The sequence below is a fragment of the Heterodontus francisci genome, chromosome 10 (assembly GCF_036365525.1).
Source record: "Heterodontus francisci isolate sHetFra1 chromosome 10, sHetFra1.hap1, whole genome shotgun sequence".
NCBI lineage: Eukaryota > Metazoa > Chordata > Chondrichthyes > Heterodontiformes > Heterodontidae > Heterodontus > Heterodontus francisci.
The window spans coordinates 81,865,621-81,890,789 of NC_090380.1; the positions used below are offsets into that span (position 1 = coordinate 81,865,621).

Sequence of the window (25,169 nt, forward strand, 5' to 3'; positions counted from 1 at the left end):
GAACAGGTAACCTCTTTCCTGTTAGATACAGAATGGGAGATCTAAATAGGAACAAGGAGAATGAAAAAAGGGTGGGAGTGGACTGGGGATAAATCTAAACTTCTTTCTTTGGGAGGTTTGATGGGGGACAGAAAGTGTGATTGGCTAAACAGTGAAGGAGAGCCGGTCATGTGCATTTCATTTGTAGATAAACCAGCATGAAAGCCAGAACTACTTTGTTGCTGAAGTGAGATCCTTGTTTGAGGCAACTTTCACCCCTCCTTTTTTTGTATCCCTTTCCCAGAGCAATCAGCCTGCTATCAGGGCTAATTTTGAAATTAGGAACAGGAGATTTAATATTACTCGAGTAACATTGAGTGACTTATTTGGTTTTGACTTGCACTAACTGCTATTTAGTACTTCACTATAGTGGTATGTGTGAGATTTAAAGAGCATTGTATCATTTCTGTAGGAATTACATATAGTAAACATGCAAGTACTGAAAGCAATTAAGAAGGCAAATGGTATGTTAGCCTTTATTGCAAGGGGGCTGGAGTCAAAAGAGAAAGGAATTATTCAGGGCTTGGTAAGACCACACCTGAAGTACTGTGTACATTTTTGATCTCCTTATTCAAGGAAAGATAACTTGCCTTGAAGAGGTGCAACAAAAGTTCACTAGATTGATTCCTGGGATGAGAAGGTTGTCCTCTGAAGGAGATTGAGCAGAATGGGCCTATATTCTCTGGAGTTTAGAAGAATGATAGGTGATCTCATTGAAACATAAAATTCTTAAAGGGTTTGACAGTGTAGATGCTGAGAGGCCATTTCCCCTGACTAGCGAGTCTAGAACTTAGGGTCATAGTCACAGGAAAAGGGGTCGCCCATTTAGAACTGAGATGAGGAGAAATTTCTTCCCTTAGAGGGTTGTAAATCTTTGGAATTCTCTACCCCAGAGGACTGTGAATGCTCAGGCATTGAGTGTATTCAAGACTGAGATCTATAAATTATTGGATCCTAAGAGCATCAAGCAATATCAGAATAGGGTGGGAATGTGGAGTTGAGGTTGAAAATCACCCAGGGTTTTACTGAATGGTGCAGCAGGCTTGATGGGTCATATGGCCTACTTCTGCTCCTATTACTTATATACTCGTGTAGTGCTTTCCAGCATGAATTCACATCCTACCATTCCATAATGCATTATGCTAGTGTTCTAATGCACCAAGGGTACCTCAGGTAAAATCAATAAAACTTTGGTGATAAGTCAGAAGTGGACTAATTCAAACTAACACAATTTATTTGGGACAGTTTTGATTTTCAATTTCTCATCTTTTGTAAAAAAAAAGACTGTTGGTAGATATGCAAATTACTTCCATACGCATTCAATCCACATATTGCTCTCAATGGACGTGCTCCTATTAAGAAATTTTCATTGTGTAATGGATTCCCTTCCTCTTCTTTTGCGTTATAAAGGTCATAGCAATAAAGTTAATAAAGGCAAAATGTGATCATAATACCTGGGAGTGGAACTTGTGCGCACATGGTAAAATAAGCATAGACTCTATAGTGAGTTCTTCATGACAGATCACACAAGGGTCTTGTTCTTCAGTCTACAAAACACAAGAATTATTTTGAGTTACAATAGTTCTTAAACTATCGCAGTATATCCAATGAACTAATGTTGTGGCAATGGCATAGCAACTCAGTATTTAAAACTAAAATTAAAACCTCAAATGGTTATTCCAGGAACACTATGCATTGATATATAGTTATTCTCGATTGCTATGTTATTTACAGACGTGCAGAATATGATAAATGGCAATGACACGAGTGTTTTGAAAACTGAATGTACTCAAATGGTTAAGTGCCTTTTGTCCACATGGAATAATGAGCTTTGGATGCAAAACAGGCCAGTTGGCCCTTGGGGGCTCTTTCTAAATACATTCCTCTTCTCAATAATAACTTTCACAATCCAAACTTAAAACAGGTAAATGATTTCCCAAACTTTTGCCTTGTGCACTTAACTCTTTTCTTCTTGAGCCCTGACAAAGGTAATGTTCAAAATATGTTTTGCCTAATGTGATATCCTTCAACATTGTACAGGTTATCCCTGAACTGTCTCCCTTCAGGTGGGTAGACAGGAAAGTCTAGATCACAGACTTCTTCAGGCTGCCAATAACCACATTTTCAGCTGATAGGTATTCAAGATGGGCTTGGTTATAATTGCGAATTTAATCCTCTTCCTCTCCCTCCCAATGGCGACCCAATAAAACAGAACCTATAGATAATCACCAAATTTTACTTTTATTTGAGGATGGGATTCAAGCCCAGCCCTCCCTGAATGAGAGTTTAATTCTCTGCTGTTAGGACTATTTGCTGTGTCAATGATAGGCTTCAACAGTTTATTTGAAGCTATGTTTTAAAAAAAAAGAAATGAATGCCACTATCTGTACAAATGAGCTACAACATTCTCTAAGTCAGAGAGGGGTCAAAATATAAACTGTCTGTCTCAAAGTTTTATATGCATAGTGTTTCAGGACATTATGTGCCAAGCGTAGATTACCAGTGCCCTGGCTCCTTCCCATGACTTAAGCTCCTGCTGCTTAGATGAACGCCAAACAGATTGCTGAGAGGGTTTATTTTGACCACTATTACTGCTCTGAAATGCAGAAAGTCAAAAAGAAAAAGAAAAATATTAAATCGCTCTGATTCCCTTCATAAAACAATAACTGTCAATTGCATGCTCACCAATTTTACAAAAAGCAGTAATTGCTCAAATTTACCTCAGAAAGTTTTAATTCCACTAATCGTGCTACGTTATTAACAATTTCATCGTAGGATAATCCAGAAAGAGATCCACCATTGGACAGCCTTACTTCTTTCAAGAAGTCTGTTAATGAGCTCCTGAAATGCGAACAGAAATAGTATTTTCATTTTACACATATCTCAAATATAAAGCAATGTGCCAATTGCTACCATCAAATGTGCACCAGAGAAACAAAGTATTATTGGAGAAAACAAGGTCCCAAAGGCACTTCTGTGAACAAAGTATTTCAGCCACTAATATTAACCTGGTAAACTGTGGATAGGATGTTGAAAGTTTCTCCATAATTCTCTCAAAGCTGTTCTTTCCACGGATTCCTGCTACCCCTCTGTCAGCTGGCAGAGACCGCTGGGATGTGGCTTGTTCAGATACTGGGGTAGCCCCTCGAACCTATGGATTAATGCATAGAAACCTTCATTGGTCCCATAATTATACTGAAAGTAACCTACATGCAACTTAATCCTCAATAAATCATTTACGTCTATAAAAAGACTCTGAAACGATTGGAGAATAAAAGGATATTAATTTTTTTCTCTATTTAAACTAGTTCCTTCAGAAATGTTAGAACATATACTGCTGTGGTCCAGGCAGCATCGCTGAAACAAATGATTTCTTGCTGCAGTAAACCTCAAACCTTCACCGCACAGTAAAGCATCTCCAACACATTCAGTCTGCAGCCAAGACTAGGAAAGGACAGATCATTCAGGAGCCCCCTTCCTCGTGGTTCTACAGATAGGCCCGTCTCAATAATCACAGGATACATTTGTAGAAAGGAAAAATGTGAGGAGAACCTCCACTGCCTCAGGTACCATAAGAATGGCAACTGTCTCGAGTGAACCCACCCAAGTATTGCTCTTGCTTCTTCGTAGTCACGACCACTGCAAAATACCCCAACTCTGAAGCATATAGCATCTCTATACCAGAAATCATAACCAGAACATCAGCCTCATTGCATCAATGAGTACTCCTGCAAATATAAGCAGATCATACTAGTGTGTAACCCAATTGGACAAATGAAAAAGAATTAGATTAGAGTAAATGGTTTAAGCCCCTATACTTAGTACGTTCTAGACAAACAATTCACTCTAGTTTTCTTCAATCATTTCAGCAGTAGGTGGAAGGGTAAAGGCTTGTTATTTGGAGCAAGATTGATTCAGATTTTTAAAACTTCAGAAAATGGATGTTTATACAAAGAAACACTTTGAAGTTAACATTAGCACATCAGTTTTAATTTGTGCCTCAAAGTTGAAAACTCAACAAATATAAGTCACTCGACAAGCTGGTACACAGACAAAATTCATTGTAATTATGGAAGGAATAATAAAATGCAAGCATCTAGGAGGTTAACAAATCACCAGAAGTGAAGTAACATCAACAAACTGGATAGCAAATGTCCCCATGTTTCATGTATTCTCTGTTTAGTCGAGGAATCACTGATCTCAGTCATTGGTCTAATAGGATTTATTAGTTCCTACCTGTTCATGTACAGCTGCAGAAGCCTCTGCCTGTGCTGTGACATTAGTGGACCTTCCATTAGCAGACTTGGGCTGCCCAAATCCTGTCTGAACATTGTTTGCTTTTGCCTGTAAATGCTGTTCCAGAAAATGCTTCATCTATAAATGAAAGGAGCCATAGAGTCAGAGAGTTATACAGCACAGGAACAGGCCCTTCGGCCCACCGTATCCATGCCGGCCATCAAGCCTATCTATTCTAATCCCATTTTCCAGCACTTGGCTCGTAGCCTTGTATGCTAGGGCATTTCAAGGGCTCATTTAATACTGCTTAAATGTTGTGAGGGTTCCTGCCTCTACCACCCATTCAGGCAGTGTGTTCCAGATTCCAACCACTCGCTGGATGAAATTTTCTTTTTCCTCAAATCCCCTTTAAACCTGCTGCCTCTTACCTTAAATCTATGCCCCCGATTAACCAAACACATACCACTTGAGGTTTCATGAAAGCTTTGATTGTACAGCCTTACAAAAATGAAAAATTATTACAGAGCAAAATGAATCGGACAGAGAAGTCAATGTTGTAAAGGAATTATAGTAGAATGAACGTACTACCGCATCAGGATGTGGAGGTGGTGGCGGGATTTTTATCTGTGGAAGTACGCTTAGTTTAGTTCCACTCTTCAACAAACTTATCTGTTCATCAAACTGATTCTAAGAATAACAAAACAAATGTCCAAATTACTATAAAGAAAACAAAATGCAAGTTATTACAACAGTTTATATTGACACAGAAAGTCTTAATAACTATAGATTTTTATTAAGCTATGAACTTGTAATATGATCACATTCAAAGATTCTCTTAAACTGCATTTTCTTTCTAATTTCCTCCCTATCTCCTGAAGTCATTCACTTTTACCAGGATGCGGTTCCAAAGGAACAGGTAGCCACCTCGACCTCAGCAACATAGCCTTTGTTTAAGTGTAATCCTAAACAACAAATGTTGGCACACTATTCAATTGTGGAGGGCATCACAACCAAATTCAAACTCAATCCTGTTCTCCCCTAATAAACATATGCGCCCAAACAATGCAGAAGAATAAATACTTGTACTTATATAGTTTCTTTAACATAGAATAATGTCCAAAGGCGCTTCACAGGTATAATTAAACAATAAAGGACATTGATCCAAAAGAGGCTATATCAAAAGGGGTGATTCAAGGTTTGGTCAGAGAGAGGTGGATTTTAAGGAGGAGAGCGTAGTGGAGAGGTGGAGGAGTTTAGGGAGGAATTTCAGATTATGGATCCTAGATGGTTGAAGGTGTTGGGATGAAGGGAGGGAACAAAGAAAGGCACTGAAGAGCAGGTCTCACTTTTGTACTCCTTCTATAGCCCTGGGTGCTGAGGTCATTTGGAGCAACTAGAGATAGCTAACTCAGCACAGACCAAGAATCAAGTGAGATTCAGTGAATTATAATGGATTGGCAGCTAACACATAAATCCAATATCCAATTGGTTATTTTTTCTTAAGGCTTTGGCTATGCAGGAAAATTAGGCAGAGTGGAGGATTCCAGGACTTAAGTCACTGAAGGACAAGTAAAGAACATGTGCAGACAGGGAATTTAAACTTCAGGACATCATAAAGGAAATGAAAACATTGAGCTACTTCTACATATAGCCCAGAAATAAATTGCAGTTCACAATTTCTCCTTCCCTATCTGTAATCCATAGGCACAGTCCCTTCTAAAGATAACATTGTTCATTGCTTCCACAATCCCAACTTCAGCCGTCTGTAATCATGCGTTGGGAAGCACCAAACATAGTAGGGATTACTGAGAAATGGCTACAGAAATATCAGTACTGGGAATTAAGCATTGCAGGGTATAGTATATTTAGATAGAGAATGGAAAGTGGAGGTGGAGTAGCTGTACTTATATAGGATAACATAATGGCAATGGAAAAAAGGATGCAGCTATCAGCAAGCCAAAAATAGAATCCATATGCATAGAGATAAAAGATAATAAAGATAATTGGTATAGTCTACAGATCACCTACAACAGTAGAAGGGAGGTGGACGAGGAAATATGAAGACAAATTAGAGAATGGAGTAAAAAACATAGAATAATCATGGGGGATTTCAACTACCCGAATATTAATTAGACAGAAGAGGTAGGTAAAGGGGATAAGGGAATGGAATTCCTACAATGTGTACAGGACACCTTTCTAACCTAAAATGTAAAAAGCCCAAGAACGGAAGAGTCGCTATCAGATCTACTAATGGGGAATGGACCAGAGTAAATAAGAGAAGTAAAAGTAGGGGCACATCTAGGCAATAGTGACCATAATATAAGATGCTTTAAGATGATAACAGAGAAACATAAAAACATAGAAAATAGGAGGAGTAGGCCCTTCGGCCCTGCTCCGCCATTCATTATGATCATGGCTGATCATCCAACTCAGTAACCTGTTCCCGCTTTTGCCTCATACCCTTTGAACATAGAACATAGAACAGTACAGCACAGTACAGGCCCTTCGGCCCACGATGTTGTGCCGAACCTTTAACCTACTCTAGGAACAAACTACCTACATACCCTTCATACTACTATCATCCATGTACCTATCCAAGAGTCACTTAAATGTCCCTAATGTATCTGCTTCTACTACCACCGCTGGCAGTGCATTCCACGCACCCACCACTCTCTGTGTAAAGAACCTACCTCTGACATCTCCCCGAAACCTTCCTCGAATCACCTTAAAATTATGCCCCCTGGTGATAGCCCTTTCCACCCTGGGAAAAAGTCTCTGGCTATCCACTCTATCTATGCCTCTCATCATCTTGTACCCCTCTATCAAGTCACCTCTCATCCTTCTTCGTTCCAATGAGAAAAGCCCTAGCTCCCTCAACCTTTCTTCATAAGACATGCCCTCCAGTCCAGGCAGCATCCTGGTAAATCTCCTCTGCACCCTCTCTAAAGCTTCCACATCCTTCCTATAATGAGGCGACCAGAACTGAACACAATATTCCAAGTGTGGTCGAACCAGGGCCTTATAGAGCTGCAGCATAACCTCGCGGCTCTTAAACTCAATCCCCCTGTTAATGAAAGACAACACACCATACGCTTTCTTAACAACCCTATCAACTTGGGTTGCAACTTTGAGTGATCTATGGACATGGACCCCAAGATCCCTCTGTTCCTCCACACTACCAAGAATCCTGTCTTTAAGCCTGTATTCTGTATTCAAATTCGACCTTCCAAAATGAATCACTTCACACTTTTCCAGGTTGAACTCCATCTGCCACTTCTCAGCCCAGCTCTGCATCCTGTCAATGCCCCGTTGCAACCTACAACAGCCTTCCACACTATCCACAACTCCAGCAACCTTCGTGTCATCGGCAAACTTGCTAACCCAACCTTCCACTTCCTCATCCAAGTCATTTATAAAAATCACAAAGAGCAGAGGTCCCAGAACAGATCCCTGCGGAACACCACTGGTCACCGAGCTCCAGACTGAATACGTTCCATCTACTACCACCCTCTGTCTTCTATGGGCCAGCCAATTCCGTATCCAGACAGCCAACTTTCCCTGTATCCCATGCCTCCTTACTTTCTGAATGAGCCTACCATGGGGAACCTTATCAAACGCCTTGCTAAAATCCATATACACCACATCCACTGCTCTTCCTTCATCAATGTGTTTTGTCACATCTTCAAAGAATTCAATAAGGCTTGTGAGGCATGACCTGCCCCTCACAAAGCCATGCTGACTGTCTCTTGATCCCTTTAGACCCAAGAGCTATATCTATAAGAAGGTCATAAGTATGTCGAAAGCCAGGTTAAAAGATTGGAGAAAAGCTGATTTTTGAGGGGCTGAGAATAGAACTTGGGAAAATAAAATAGACAACAATATTGGCAAGCATCGATGTAGAGCAACAATGGGAAACATTTAAAATGGTGTTCAACCAAGTGCAGGAAAACTGTATTCCGCGAAATGGAAAGAACAAACTAAATACTAGTGGGATTCCTTGGATGAGTAAAGACATAAGGAAGCATTTGTGGGTAAGAAAAGAGGCATTCATTAAGTAGATAGACAGCAGAGGAGTGCATGTTAAGACAGAATACAAAAAGATTAGGCAAGAAATCAAAAAACAATTAGGAAGGCAAAAAGGAATTAAGAAAATAAATCAAGAAATATAAAACATAGTAAAACATTTTACAGGTACATCACTTAAAACAAAAAAGACTGGGATGGGAATAGGACTGTTAAAGGAATAGACAGGATAATACTACAGGTAACAATAGAGAGATGGCAGAAACATTAAATAATTATTTCAGTTTGGTATTTACAGGGAGATAGAACAGGTAGAGATAGTATTGAATGAACTGAGTAACAAGAAAAATGCATTTAAAATTAAAAAGGGGATGTATTGAATAAACGAATCAAACTCAAAGAGGATAAAGCCCCTGGTCCAAATGGATTGTGTCCACACACTTTAAAAGAATCTAGGGAAGCGAGGCATTACAACACATATTGAATAATTAGAAAAAGGTTCAGCACCAGAGGACTAGTGGATAGCTCACATAATTCCTTTATTTAAGAATGGGGGTAGAACACATCCAGGGAATTAGAGACCAGTCAGCATGGATTTCAAAAGGGAAAATCTTGCCTGACCAACCTTATTGAATTTTTTAAGGAGGTAACAAAGAGGGTAGACAACGGTAATGCAGTAGATGTAATTTATCTGGATTTTCAAACAGCCTTTGATAAGGAGCCCCATAATAGACCAATGAATAAGATCAGCGAATATGGAGTCAGGGGACAAGTGGCAGAATGGATTGCTAGCTGGCTTCAAGATAGAAAGCAGAGAGTGGGAATAAAGGGTAGTTATGTTCTACAAGAATCATTGCTGCGACCACTGCTGTTCACAATTTACATCAAAGATTTGGACTTGCAGCGTGGGGGACAGTAAAATTCTGTGGGGAGAGGCCCGCCTCCACCTGAGATGTCGAGAAGGGCCCGCCGCATATTACCGGCGGCAGGGGACCTCGGTGCACCCTCCATCAGCATATGCAAATTAACACTAAAGAGATGCAAATAAACTTCCTTGCAGGTGGTGGCTGTCCCACGCCGATTTTAAGGCTGCCGTTCATACTCCGCGTGCCTTCGGAACTCTGTATGGAGTTCCGAGGCGAGAATCTGGTGGGGAGGTGGGGAGGAATAAATATTTTCAGGGCAGGAGGGGTGGTGGAGCAGGGAAAACAATTTTGATGGGATGTGGGAATGGTGGGAAGGGAAAAAGACTGAAGGTTGGGGTGGGGGGAGGGAAGAGTTCGGGTATGGAAAAAAGCCAATTGTTGGTCATTTCGGACAATGAGATGATCATTGGTTGGGTGGGGGGTGGTGTTGGGGTAAGGCCTCCACATCTATTATTTCTTAATAAAAAATTACACTTATGTACCTTTAAATATTGAAATTAATTGTGTGGGCTTATAGCCCTTTAAAAATCACATCAGCACATGGCCATCGTCCCCTCTACGTCATTGGGGGCGGCCATTCCACCCCCTCCATTTAAATGAGCCCTGCACATAATATCGCGGGGGCTCCTTGGCAGCACCACCATGTCGGAAGGTCGTCGAGTTCAAAGCGCACCACCGCAGAGCACGGAGCGTGATTAATATTCAGCCCACAATTTCTAAATTTGTGGAAGACACCAAATTGGGGGGATAGGCAATACGGAGGAGGACTGCAACAAGTTACAGGAGGACATTAATAAACTTGCAGAATGGGCAAATAATTGGCAAATGAAGTTCAAAACAGAAAAATATGAGGTCGCACATTTTGGTAGGAATAGGGAGGTCACTTATTACTTGGAAGGTGCAAGTCTTGGTGGAGTAAAGGAACAAAGGGATCTTGGAGTACAAATATACCAATCACGAATAGTTGCACTTCAGGTTAGCAAGGCCATAAAAAAGCAACTAAGCGCAAGGGTTTATTTCTAGAGGGACAGAACTGAACAGTACAGAAGTTATGCTAAACCTATATTGAACATTGGTTAGACCACACTTACGAGTACTGCGTGCAGTTCTGGTCACCATGTTATAAAAAGGATAGAGGCACTGGAGAGGGTGCAGAGAAGATTTGCAAGGATGGTACCAAAAATGAGTGGGTGTACGTAATCAGGAAAGGAAGAACAGGCTGGGCTCTTTTCTCTTGAAAAAGGACTGAAGAGTGATCTAATAGAGGTCTTTAAAATTATGGAAGGTTTTGACAGAGTGAATACAGAGAGAATGTTTCCATTTGTGGGGAACAGCTTAACCATCAATATAAGAAAGTCACCAAGAAATCCAATAGGGAATTCCGCAGAAACTTCTTTACCCGAAGAGTAGTGAGAATATGGAACTCGCTACCATGTGGATTGATTGGTTGAACCCAATAGGATAAGTTCATTTAAGGGAAGGCTTGACAAGCATATGAGGGAGAAGGGAATAGAGGGTTACACTGAGATTTAGATGAGGAAAGACCAGAGGACGCTCGAGTTGGGCCAAATGGCCTGTTTCTGTCCCTTATATCCTGTACAATCCTATGTAAAAACTGTGGCCCTGACTTTCTGCTCAGGTGGATGTGAAAGATCCCACGGTACTGTTCAAAAAGAGCAGGGAGTTTTTCCCCAGTTGGCTAGCTAAATTTCTCTCTCAAACAACAGATTCACTGGTCATTTATCTTATTGTCATTTGTGGGAACTTGTGGAATTTGCCTGTAAGAGTTAATACACGTAAAACATTGGTTGTAATATCTTGTGGGATATCCTGAGGACATCAAAGACACCATATCTTTTTAAAAATTTTCGCCACAATGTGATTTTAACTTATCCTGTGACTCATCACTTTAACTATCCTTCTCCACCTTGGTGCACTTACGAACATAACAATTAGGAGCAGGAGTAGGCCATTCAGCCCCTTCGAGCCTGCTCCACCGTTTAATAAGATCATGGCTGATCTGATTGCGGCCTCAACTCCACTTTCCTGTCTACCCCGGATACCCTTTGACTCCCTTGTTAGTTAGAATTTATCTACCTCTGCCTTAAAATTATTCAAAGCCCCTGCCTCCATCACTCTCTGGGGAAGACTGGGGAAAGACTCAACGCTCTGACAGAAAAAATTTCTCATCTCCACCTTAAATGGGCGACCCCTTATTTTTAAACTGGGTCCCCTAGTTCTAGTCTCTTCCACAAGGGGAAACATCGGGCTGGATTTTATAAGCTCGGCGGTGAGCTTCAAAAATGGCAGGCTGCACGCCAAAGAGCCACTGAGATCTCAAGCAAAGCGACTCATTTAAATAGGCTGCCCCTCCGATCACATGGAGGGAGCGGGCTGTCCGTCCCCATCAATAGCGTCAGCTGCCTGCACACAGGCGCTGAGGCCATTTCTGAAGTGCAGTCAGCCCTACCAGCTTATTTTAATAAAGAAATACTCAATAAAGTTACATAAATACATTTCTTTTGCCCCTTTCCCATCCCCGCAACAACAATTTAATTAACTATTTGCCCTTCCTCCCAAAACACATACCTTGACCATCTGTTCTTCCCCCTCCCCCAAACTGCACAAAGTTTAAATTCCCACCATCCCCTACACCCATGACATTAATTTGACCACATTCCCTCCCCCACCCCCTGCACTGATAAACTTACCTCCTCCCTCCACCACCACCGCCCCCCCCCCACCCCACAACCAGTGTTGCGTCTCATTTCCCTGGAGGGGATCCGAAAGTGCGGGAGTGCGGTCCGCTGGGCTGAAGATTACGGTGAGCCCTCAAGATTAAGGGTAAGTATATGTAAATGTAATAATTTTATTCATTTGCATATGCTGATTGTGGTCCAATCGAGAGCGGGCCAGGCCCTGCCGGCGTCGGGATCTATGGCAGGCCCCATCTGGGGCCATGTTCTGGCCCCCACACCCCGCCACGGACCTCTCATTCTTCTAAACTCCAATGGATACAAACCCAACCTGTCCAACCTTTCTTCATAAGATAACACCCCCCCCCAATCCTAGGCATCAGTTGAGTGAACTGCCTCCAACGCATTTATATCCTTTCTTAAATAAGGAGACCAAAACTGTACACAGTACTCCAGATGTGGTCTCACAAATCCCCTATACAACTGTAGCAAAACATCCCTACTTTTATATTCCATTCCTCTTGCAATAAACAACAACATTCCATTTACCTTCCTATTCACTTGCTGTACCTGCATACCAACCTTTTGTGATTCATGTACCAGGACACCCAGCTCCCTCTGTACCTCAGAGATCTACAATCTTTCTCCATTAAAATAATACGCTCCTTTACTATTCTCCTTGCCAAAGTGGATAAGTTCACTTTTTCCCACATTATACTCCATTTACCAGATCTTTGCCTACTTACTTAACCAATCTATATCCCTTTGTAGCCTCCTTATGTCCTCTTCACAACTTAATTCCCTACCTATCTTTGTGTCATCAGCAAACTTAGCAATCATACCTTCAGTCCCTTCATCCAAGTTATTTACGTAATCTGTAAATAGTTGAGGTCCCAGCACTGATCCTTGTGGTACACCACTCGTCACATCTTGCCAACCCAAAAATTAACCATTTATGCCTACTCTCTGTTTCCTGTTAGCTCACCAATCCTCTAACCACGCCCCAACACCATGAGCTCTTGTTTTCCTTCGTAACCTTTGATATGGCATCTTGTCAAATGCCTTCTTACACAGCTTCAGTAGGGTAATTCCACAATGAAATGCCCTCAGCAGAAAGCTGAGTTCACAGGGAACAAGGATTGGAGAGTCAGGGCTAGAAGATGTCAGCCCTAGCAATGGAGCTTGGGATTATGCAATACACCAAGTATATCTCACATATTTTTAGTAGAGGTTTCTGGGCATTTGGCCCACCAAGAGGAAAGGGGAGGTAGGTTGCTGCTTTCGGTGCAGACTCTGCATCAGAATGGTTTGGCCTGTTTCTTTCATCTTTTCAGGAATGGCAGACCAACTGTGCTTCTCTAGCATTCTGGTTTCCATTTTAGACCACACCCCCAACCCTGCTTCTTTTTGTCTCCCTCATGCTTTTGACCTTTTTTCTTTCATTTTCTTTTGTTTTTTGCATTGCCTCACTGAGTTACATCACAGCTTGGGCTGATAAGTAGCAAGTAATATTTGCGCCACACAAGTGCCAGGCAATGATCATCTCCAACAAGAGAGAGTCTAACCACCTCCCCATGACATTCTAAGACATTACTATCGCTGAATGCCCACCACCAACTTCCTGGGAGACACTATTGACCAGAAACTTAACTGGACTAGCCATATAAATACTGTGGCTACAAGAGTGTAGGTTAGAGGCTGGGAATCCTGCAGTGAGTAACTCACCTCCTGTCTCCCCAGTGCCTGCCCACCATCTCTACAGGGCACAAGTTAGGAGTGTGATGGAATACTCTCCGTTTGCCTGGATGGGTGCAGCTCCAACAATACTCAAGAAGCGCGACACCATCCAGGGCAAAGCAGCCCGCTTGATTGGCACCCCATCCACCACCTTTAACATTCACTCCCTTCACCACCGATGCACAGTGGCAGCAGTGTGTACCATACAAGATGCACTGCAGCAACTCACCAAGGCTCCTTAGACAGCACCTTCCAAACCCGCAACCTCTACCACCCAGAAGAACAAGGGCAGCAGATGCACAGGAACACCTGCAAGTTTCCCTCCAAGTCACACACCATCCTGACTTGGAAATATATTGCCTTTCCTTTACTGTCACTGGGTCGAAGTCTTGGACCTTCCTCCCGAACAGCACTGTGGAAGTTCCTGCACCACACGGACTGCAGCGGTTCAAGACAGCAGCTCACCAACACCACCTCAAGAGCAATTAGGGATGGGCAATAAATGCTGGCCTTGCCAGCGATGCCCACATCCCATAAACAAATAAAAAATATGATGATCTTTTGCATTATCTACATATTCTTGCTTTACTATTAAATAAACTTCAGGATGCAGTCTGCACAGATATAGTGACCGTTTTCTGTTCCTATGCTATAGCATTCTCTGATTGTATAACCATTAACTTTTTTCTGAATGGAGTATTTGTGCCCCCACCACCTCACAAACCCCCCACCCCCACATCCCAGCCCCTGGCACTCTTCTTTCCCTTCCACCATACAAAAGAGCTTAAACAACTTTCAGATTTCAGAAAAGGTCCTACACCCAAAATGTTAACCTATCATTTCTGTTTTGTACTTTTTGCATTTACTGCTTTTACTTCAGATTTGCAGTTTTATTTTTTTTTAATTTATGGTTCTTTCACTTTTAACATAGTGATATGTTTATCAGGTAATTCCCAATTTCACAGAGCACAATCAGACAAAAATTAACACCAAGCCAAAGTCAGTACTTTATAATCAATTGACATGGAAAAAAGCTCACCTTTGTAAAATCAATCTTGTTTCTTATATCAGCTACAATGGCTTGCCAACCATCAACTGTTGCACGTGCATGAGCACTCTCAGGATTCCTGTTAGCCAAAGGTAAAATGGTTTTTGTTAGATTTCAATAAGCAATGAATCTTAAAATGCTTTTGTTGGGTCAAAAGAGGTCGTCCTGGATGAGATAATTGTCCGTATTTGCACTTTTCATCATATGGACTTGGGGAGGGGCAATTGCCTACGTAACACTTCGTTCAGAAAGAAAGCTTTAAACCAGGTAACTATAGCACATGCAACCTAACATTAGTAGCGGCTAAGCTTCCAAAGGCCACAATATGGGATAAAATTAACATTCACCTAGAAAAACAGCCAATATAAATTTGTAAAAGGCAATTTATAAAATTGAAACAATAATGAAATTTATTGGGTGGCTGCTACCTATATGGACTTTTAAAATTAATGAATAGGATGTCACATAAGAGGCTTGTTTATAAAATTAAAACACATTTATCAAAAGAAATGTCACAGCATGGATAGAAGTTGGCTAAAGGACAGAAAACAGAAAGTTAATCGATATTTTTCAGACTGAAGGAGTATAACCCGTGATGTTCTCCAGAAGTCAGTGTCAGAACCATTGCTCTCGCTTTATAAATTTCACGTGACACAAAATAGGAAGTGAGGTTAATTGCAAAGAGGGTTGTAAACCAATTCAGGCTGACATAAATAGGTTGGTAGATCAAGAGAGATGTCAGATTAAATTTAATGTGAAAAAATGTGAGATGATATATTTTGGGGGAAAAAGGAGAGGACATGAATATATTAAACAGTAAAACTAAGAGTAAAGAAACAGAAAGATTTAAGGTTTTGGTACGCAAATGTTTACAAATGAGCGCATCAGTTGATAAAGCTGTAAAACAAGCAGCTCCTAGGTTATATAAATAGGGCCACATTGTACAAAAGTGAGAGATAATAAGATGCACATAGTACAAAATACTATAGCATGAACAGGGGAAAAAAACTTAAATATAAGCATCTGATAAAGTTAGGGCTAATAATATTAAATATAAAGAGAACATTTAGTAAGGCGGTGAATCAGAAAATTAAAAGGTCAAAAAAGGAATGTGACACAAGCCTAGTAGATACCATAAAAGGAAACAATGACTTTTATATGCAAAAATCAATTGTTAAAAAGAAGACTTGACCATTTAGGGCTAAAGGTGAAAGAAACTGCAAAGGATGAAAATAAAGTAGGAAATAAACATTTTGCATGAGTTTTTACAAATGATCGTGGAAGAAAGAACACAGAAATATTAAAGAAGGTTATGGAACTGATAAGAGTTAACTATAGAGGAGGAGAACTCTTTCAAAAAAAAAAAGAACTCAAAGCAGTAAGTAACTGGGCCTTACATAGGATTTTTAAAATCTTGCAAGTATGTGTCCTGCATGCAAATAAAGACCTTTAACCCCATTGAAGTATCCCCAATGGGCAAGCAAAAGTCCCCCCATTTCATAATAGACAATAAAGATAAACTATATGCAGAAAGCAGTTCTTAAAAAAGACAGGGTTTTTCCTCAGGGTATTTTTTTGGTGCGGGGATTGTGTGTTGGGGAGGCTGGGGTTTTTGATGTTTATTAATGCCAGAATTGCTGTTCCACTGGAAAGTTACATTAAATATTTAAGAGTTCAGCAGGACAGAAGGATCCTTAAAGATGGAATCTGCAGTGCCTCCCAGAATACAAACTCACTGCAGATCAGGGCACTAGCTTAAATTAAAAGTCTAATATCTGTTTTTTTCAAAGTATATTAATTACAGTATTTGAAGGCTGAATTGACAGATGAAAGAGAGATATGCTAGGAGATCAGACAGCAGCAGACAGACAATCTGCATCTGCCATAAATTCCACCACCATTTTCTTGGTACACCTCAGAGCAACTGCCTCCACAGGCACAGGGTCAGCATAGAGGCTGCTGCAGAGTTGTGCCATCTGGCACAGGTGACCTGTAGGTAAATTTCAAATACTGCTCTTCTGCCATTCTAAGGCTGAAAAAGCAGCCTGCCAATGAGCCAGAACAAGATAACAAGCTGAACCTCTCTCACCAACTTTTGCAAACACAACAGTACACATCTCCTCAAAAAACCAGTTAACGAGCTTGGGCAGGTAGCAACAGGTAAGTCACAGTGCACAAGTGAGGAAGAGAAAACAGGGGTGCTAGAGTAGGAATTTGTAACACTCCATCACTTGTCAAGAAACTCCTTTTACTGCATTCATATTTGTGTTATCATCCAGGTTCTTTTACAGGTACTTCTTTTCAGCCTCCAGCGACCTTTCTTTTGATATTCATCTAACTACTTTTAAACAGTGCTGGAACTAGGAGTTCCATCCGAGGGAAATCGGCAGTTCCTCTTCCTCTTATCCTGTGTCAATATTACTGCACGGGAGGACAGCAATTCTCAGCAGACCCTACTTGACAAATTGCTATCTAACTTCGAGGATGGGTAAACTCTCCCATTGCTAAGGCCATGGAGTCTATCTATTTATAGTGGAAGATAGTGGGGCACTAGTACATACTGCAGGGATATTGATGATAATAACATGCATCCTTGAACAACATATAAATTCGACATTTAGTTATGTCAAATCTGTTAAGACAGTCCACTCACCGTGTCACATTCTCTTCTGCCGCCCTAAGTTGAACTGAACAATCTTGCTCAGCTTGTTGCAATTGGAAGAGGCCATTATCCCTACGACACTCCAAAAATAAAACCTGAAAAAACATTTAAATATATACAAATGCACATATAGTATGTAACAAACTCCTGATGAATTATGGTAAGGTCAAACACAACAATTCACATTTTCACCACAAAATGGAATCTATTGGGGATATGCAACCCAGAGGATAAAGCTGGAGGGTTTTTTTTCCCCGTAACATACTGTGTAGACATGCAAGACACACAAGTACATTAAGGCATAATAGGCAGTTCAGGAGATTGTTAGTAAAGGAAGAAAACAATGAGTATAACATGGTGGGGCAGGAGGAGGGGGCTGTAAGTTGAAGGGAGATAGAGACTTGAGACTGTTCCCTAAAGGATGAGGCTCATTGTTTGGCAGCTGTTGTCAATTCAAACAGAACCCTGAGCTGCATTGCTCAGAGTGTTCAATATAAAACAAGGACCATGATAATATGGTCACATAGGAAACTGCATCAGGGGTAAAGCTGGGGATGGGAGAATTGGCCTCAGCACCTCCAGCCTGTGGAGGTCATTACTCCTGTTTGCTATGCAGCCGCTCCTGCTAGGAGTGAATACTGATGGGTATATTATTCAAACTGCTAATAAGGGCAAGATAATTTCCTATGTGAATGCAGTTACACAAAATCTGTAATTCTGAAATATCCTTGTCCCTGTGCATTTGAAAAAAACTCCAAATAACTCCACCAAACCACTTCAGGGACTGACTGAGACTCACAGCATTTATAGGATGTAATACTTGATTATGCAGCCCGCCCTCCCCAATAAGCATTCTCTGCTGTCTGAAAACTTGATAAAGATAGCCACAAAATGCAGTCTCAACTTAGATTGACAGTTTTATTAACAAAATATATTCTTATGGTGGTAAACACCTCCAAAATTCACAAATTCATCCAATAATTAGAAAAAATTCATCTCCGCTTTACGATTAGCAATAACGCTTACCTCTGCAGCTACCGCTCGCTTTGTTGCCTCTACTAACTTTACAATGTTTTTTGCAGTTACATCTTCTAGTTTAGCTTTATCCTTATTCCAGAGTGACCTGCCATAGAAGCAGCAAGAGGGTTGTGAGTATTACCAAATGAATAGATGCCTGGGGAGCAGACATTTCAATCAAGAAGTTCACTTGATATTACAAGAACACAAGTTAAACCCAAGGAGTTTATGACAGCCACCCAAAACCAGAGGAGACTTCAATATTGATATTACTCCAGAATACTCATTATTACTATTTTAAAATTAGTTATTTATTTTTAGAACAGATTGTGAACTTTACAAGATGGCCTGATTTCATTGTGGGCACACTTTGCCAGCAGCAGCTCTAACTGAACAAAGATTACCAGTCTGCTCAGTGTTGCCAATAGGAGACAATATCCACGTTGAGGGATAATGATATTGTAAGAAAATAATGGACAGTATTTCATTCTAAAGCTCTAGATTGTGATAATAGTTTCATTGCCCAGGGAGTTCACACATGACTGCAGTAAATTGTGATTTAATGGTCCAAATTGTGAGGGAGCATTGAGGTGGGGATTTGTAACCTCACTGTATTCACATTGTGCTGCTGATTGTAATTACTGATGCCTGTCTATTTAGGGCAATCTTTCATAGTTCCCTCGCTCATGTTCAACATTAAATAAAATCTATTGCATTTTTATAGGCTTCATCACAAATACCACATCATGTCAAAAATCGCAATCAGTTGGATGCAGTGACAATTGTTATGTAGCAATTGCTGCTAGACTGAACCACTGATACTGTAACCCAAGTGATTAGATACTCACACATCTGAAAAGCTGAACACTTGTGTTATGCAAGAACAATAGATAGATCATTTGCTTAATTTTATTTTAATTATTCTATAAAGAAAAATGTTCTTTGTACATATAAATACTTTAGTTTGACATGGTTAAAACAAATTTCCACCCAAAAATATTAAAGATCAAATAAAAAACATTTTATATAGTGTGCATTTTCACAATTGCAAGGAGAACCATCCTTTGAAGAAGATTTAATAATTAAAGGATTAAAATTGAGATGGTCTTTAATGCCATGTCAAATCTTATTTCAAAACTGTGCTTAAATGCAGCACAATCTATCTCATATGATCGAGACATTACAGTTGTATTTTGGAGACACTGTCATCTTCAACGCCCTGACAATTTTTTCTTAAATTTCATTCAAACAGGGTGTGCTGATGCCATCATCGGTGTTTCAGGCTTGGAGTTACCAAGCCTGAATTTTGTAGAAGAATTGTTTCTGGTTGCAATGTGTGGTGACATTGTAAACATTTTCCAAAATTGCATTTTTGATGTCTTGAAATGCAATTATCATAGCAATTCTTCCTCCAGTGTCAGGAAATTCAATTAACAGGCATAATAAAAAGGTAGCAATAAAAAAACTGCTCAAAATAGTTCCTTACAATGGCTTTTTTTCAAAAAGGGGATTAATGGCATCACTAGCTCCAAACTCATCAGAAGATAAAGTGACAAATTACACCATCACATCTTATACAGAAAGTTTTCCCTCCAAAATCTCTACATGGAACAGTATCAATGACCCAATAATGTACTCAAATGTTTCCTCTAGATATTATATCAAACTTACATCAGGGAAAAAGGTAAGAAAGCTGTTATGAATGCCGGACTTTGTAGTATCATTATGTTTTTAAAAACCATGATCTTTAACGATCTCACACCAAGTCTGCCCGGAAATAATCCAGGGATCTTGGTTACCATATGTACAAAGTACCCAGATCAAAGACCCTTTTGAAAGCAGAATGCAACATTGTAACACCTGGACAATGAGAGATTTGCTCTCCCAGACTTGCAGATCATAAACAAGGAGCCAGGGGCCCTGAAGGTGCAAACTCGAGTTGAAATTTTTAACAACTGCAAACAAAGGAAGGCCCGGGTGGTTCTGCTGTGGCCAGACCTGTGGACTCTGCATACTGAAAAGAAAAATGGCTATTGACTTTTGATTCTGGATAAATTCAACAGACATTCAGAATTCTAGAGGCTGTAAGGAATACTGGAAGACAAAGACCATCACTGGCAACCTCAGGAGAGAGAGAGAGAAAAAACATCTGTTCTCAGAAGACTGATACCGCAAAAGGCCGCCAAAACCTGAACTCAATACGAAAGCTGAGGTTTGCAAAGGAAGAAAAAAGACCAACGAGGTCACCAGAAATTGCCTTATTCACGGGAGTCCAGGTTGGAAGTGCTCAGGGCGCAGTGGCTAGCACCGCAGCCTCACAGCTCCAGCAACATGAGTTCGATTCTGGGTACTGCCTGTGTGGAGTTTGCAAGTTCTCCCTGTGACCGCGTGGGTTTCCGCCAGGTGCTCCGGTTTCCTCCCACAGCCAAAGACTTGCGGGTTGATAAGTAAATTGGCCATTGTAAATTGCCCCCAACATAGGTAGGTGGTAGGAGAATTGTGGGGATATGGTAAGGAATTTGGGATTAATGTAGGATTAGTATAAAATGGGTGGTTGATGGTCGGCACAGACTCGGTGGGCCAAAGAGCCTGTTTCAGTGCTGTATCTCTAAATAAATAAAAGAAGTAGTAAGTGACAAGGACATTAACTTTGAGAAGGACTGGGAGATCCAACCCATTGCAGTTGGGAGGGACTTTTAACTGCAAAGATATTGTTTCAATGAGGACATTGAGTAACGTATATATTTGGTGTGGGGTTTTCAAGTGTTTTAGTAAGTTAACTTCCTCTGTAACGTAGTCTATTAGCTACTTACAAAGTGCTGTTTAGTTAATGTTGATTTTTAGTTTAGTTGTTACAGTAAAATGATTTGGATATGGGGACCAATTGTAATATTTCCAAATTTGATGACACAAAACTAAGTGGGAATGTAAGTTGTGAGGATGATGCAAGGACGCTTCAGGGGAATTTGGACAGGCTAAGTGAATGAACAAGAACATGACAGATGGAATATAATGTAAATAAGTGTGAAGTGATCCACTTTGATTAGAAAAAACAGAAAGGCAGAGTATTTCTTAAACGGTGAGGGGGTGGGAGTGTTGATGTCCAGAGACCTGGGTGCCCTTGTTCACGAGTCACTAAAAAGCGAGTATGCAGGTGCAGCAAGCAATTAAGGCGGCAAATTTTATGTTGGACTTCACTGCAAGGGGAATGGAGTACAGGAGTAAAGATGTATTGCTGCAAATGTAAAAAGCCTTGGTGAGACCGCACCTGGAATATTGTGTACAGTTTTGGTCTCCTTATCTAAGGAAGAATGTACATGCCATAGAGGGAGTGCAACGGAGGTTCACCAGACTAATCCCTGGGATGGTGGGATTGTCTTATGGGGAGAGACTGCAGAAACTGGGCCTGTATTCTCTAGAGTTTTGAAGAATGAGAGGTGATCTCATTGAAATTTACAGAATTCTTACAGGGCGTGACAGGGTAGATGTGAATAGGATGTTTCCTCTGGCTGATGAGTCTAGATCCAGGGGACATAAACTCAGAATAAGGGGCAGGCCATTTAAGACTGAGATGAGGAGGAATTTCTTTACACAGAGGGTGATGAATCTGTGAAATTCTCTACCCCAGAGGGCTGTGGAAGCTCAATCATTGAGCATGTTCAAGACAGAAATTGATAGATTTCTGGATACAAATGACATCAAGAGATATGGGGATAGTGGGGAAAAATAGCATAGAGGTAGATGATCAGCCAGGATCTGTTTGAATGGTGGAGCAGGCTCAATGGGCCAAATGGCCTACTCCTGCTTCTATTTCCTATGATCCTATGAAGCCTTAAAATGTTAAATCTTGCCGTGTACTTATTTAAATTGGTCTGGGGAGTTCATATCTCGGGTTTTATTGAGGTCATAACAGAAGCAAACAGTGGAGTACTTTCCATGTGTCATTTTTACTTGAGTATACAGGATTTGGTTTCTCTGTGGTTAGGCTAGAATATTTAAAACTTACTGTTTACTGTCATGTTGCTGCCCTCTTCACAATCTTTGTCTCTTCTTGCTGGTTCTCCTATTCCAACCTATTTTTATTTCCAACTCCCTTCTTTTTTTCCTGTTTGGTGATTTCTTTTTGAATCTGGTGTTTTGAATTTACTCACTCTTCCAACATTTTCTTTTCTTACTTATTTGAATCCCATTGCTCCATATGGTTAAAGCCAAGTTCCTTCATGCCCTCGATGTTGCCTCCTTAATTTTCCTTTTTTGTCCACTCTGCCTCATGTATCAGTTAGGGAATAGGTTCTGTTCACATCACAGGGGAAGCCTGGGATCTCCCTACAGCATTACCTACTCTTGCTGCCAGAACAGAAGACAAATTTTTGATGTGGAGGGGCAGGGTGAGAAGCAGACTGAACTGCAATTCCTTATATTGTTTTTCCAAATGTGCATTGGAACATTAAAATTGAATGAACCCTGAACTCCATAAGAAAGCGATATTGATGCGGTTAAAAGAATGGACTCCAGTGCATTAGCTTTTCTGACTAAGAACAACTGAGAAACTGCTGAACTGCCTTCAGACTTATTCTTCACTTTCGCAGCTTATTGAAACTGAGAAACATTTTATTAAAGCACTAATTAATGCTTGTGGCTTTGGCAGAGATCTTACCGTTCATTTGCAAACTGTAACGCAATTTTCTTTATTTCTTCTTCTTTGCTTTGAAGTTGCTGGTTTAACCTAAAGGACACAAGCAACAATGTTACAGCAACATAAAATAAGGAGTAGGCCATACAGTCCATTGAGCCTGCTCCACCATTCATAGGAACATACAAATTAGGAGCAGCAGTAGGCCACTCAGCAGCTCGAGCCTGCTCCACCATTCAACAAGATCATGGCTGATCTGATTGTAGCCTCAACTCCACATCCCACCTATCCCCAATAACCTTTCACCCCTTTGGTTATCCAGAATCTATCTACCTCTGCCTTAAAAATATTCAAAAGACTCTCTTCCTCAAAAGGCAGTGGAAGGAGAGTTCCAAAGTCTCACGATCATCTGAGAGAATAAATTTCTCCTCATCTCTGTCTTAATTGGGCGACCCCCTATTTTTGAACAGTGACCTCTAATTCTAAATTTTCCCACAAGAGGAAACATCCTTTCCACATCCACCCTGTCAAGACCCCTCAAAGTCTTATATGTTCAATCAAGTCACCTCTTACTCTTTTAAACTCCAGCAGATACAAGGCTAGCCTGTCCAACCTTTCCTCATAAGATAACCCGCCCATTCCAGGTATTAGTCTAGGAAACCTTCGCTGAACTGCTTCCAATGCATTTACATCCTCCTTAAATAAGGAGACCAGTACTGTACACAGTATTCCAGACATGGTCTCACCAATGTCCTGTATAACTGAAGCATAACCTCCCTACTTTTGTATTCAATTCCCCTCGTAATAAATGATAACATTCTATTAGCTTTCCTAATTACTTGCTGTACCTACATACTAACCTTCATCAAGATCATGGCCGAACCTCTACCTCAAATCCACTTTCCTGCATTATCGCCATATCCCTCGATTCCCTTAGTGCCCAAAAACCTATCAATCTTAGTCATGAATATACTCATTTAGTAAGCAGCCACAGCCCTCTGCAGTAGAGAATTCCCAAGATTCATAACCCTTTGACTGAAGAAATTTCTTCTCATCTCAGTCCGAAGTAGCTGACCTAAATAAAGACCATGAGCCCAACTTCTAGACTCACCAACCAGGTGAAACAGCCTCTCAACATCTACACTGTGATGCATGTCAATATGATCAACTGTCATGCTTCTAAATTCCAGAGAATTCTATGCAATCTCTCCTCATAAGACAGCTTCTCACCGAGGGAATCAATCTAGTGAACAGTTTGCATTGCCTCTTAGGGAAGTATATCCTTCCTTCGGAAAGGAGGCCAAAACTGTACACATTACTTCAGGTTTGGCTCTCACTAAAGTGCTATATAATTGCATCAAGCTTCGTGACCCTTATGCTCCAGTACCCTTGCAAGAAAGGCTAACACACAGTTTGCTGTACCGGCATGTGAACTTTCTATTGTTTGTGTACAAGGAGCCCCAAAACCCTCTGAATATCAACATTTCCTTTGAAAACAGGCATATGGTTTCATCACTTCACAAAAAGGGCATATTGTGGTTTGCAGTTTTCATGCAGAGCAAACAGGAATTGGATACTACAACATATATTTCCCTGGATTTTGCAATTGCAATGATGTTGAAATTGTCAACATGTGCTATCATTACTCTGTAAAACTGACACCAAACTCTATTTTTTTTAAAAAATTCATTCATGGGATGTGGGCAGCGATGGCCAGGCCAGCATTTATTGCCCATCCCTAATTGCCCTCGAGAAGGTGGTGGTGAGCCGCCTTCTTGAACCGCTGCAGTCCATGTGGGGTAGGTATACCCACAGTGCTGTTAGGAAGGGAGTTCCAGGATTATGACCCAGCGACAGTGAAGGAATGGCCATATAGTTCCAAGTCAGGATGGTGTGTGACTTGGAGGGGAACTTGCAGGTGGTGGTGTTCCCATGTATTTGCTGCCCTCGTCCTTCTAGTTGGTAGAGGTCGGGGGTTTGGAAGGTGCTGTCTGAGGAGCCTTGGTGCATTGCTGCAGTGCATCTTGTAGATGGTACACACTGCTGCCACTGTGCATCGGTGGTGGAGGGAGTGAATGTTTGTAGATGGGGTGCCAATCAAGCGGGCTGCTTTGTCCTGGATGGTGTCGAGCTTCTTGAGTGTTGTTGGAGC

The 25,169-nt window shown here is 40.9% G+C and overlaps 1 protein-coding gene across 4 annotated transcripts in view; it reads right to left on the bottom strand.

The window, feature by feature from the left end:
* The window catches only part of LOC137374575 (E3 ubiquitin-protein ligase DZIP3-like), a 153,449-nt gene that overhangs the window by 42,910 nt on the left and 85,370 nt on the right, over positions 1–25,169 (bottom strand). For 3 of the 4 annotated variants that reach the window (XM_068040875.1, XM_068040873.1, XM_068040874.1), the window contains exons 22-31: positions 23,042–23,110; positions 18,394–18,490; positions 17,359–17,462; positions 14,697–14,784; positions 4,861–4,962; positions 4,276–4,413; positions 3,048–3,190; positions 2,760–2,880; positions 2,540–2,635; positions 1,494–1,586 (exon numbers count right to left, since the gene is read on the bottom strand). In XM_068040875.1, coding sequence (XP_067896976.1) covers positions 1,494–1,586; positions 2,540–2,635; positions 2,760–2,880; positions 3,048–3,190; positions 4,276–4,413; positions 4,861–4,962; positions 14,697–14,784; positions 17,359–17,462; positions 18,394–18,490; positions 23,042–23,110 — 1,051 coding nt within the window. The remainder of the gene's footprint in view (positions 1–1,493; positions 1,587–2,539; positions 2,636–2,759; positions 2,881–3,047; positions 3,191–4,275; positions 4,414–4,860; positions 4,963–14,696; positions 14,785–17,358; positions 17,463–18,393; positions 18,491–23,041; positions 23,111–25,169) is intronic. The other variant, XM_068040876.1, reaches the window with a different exon arrangement.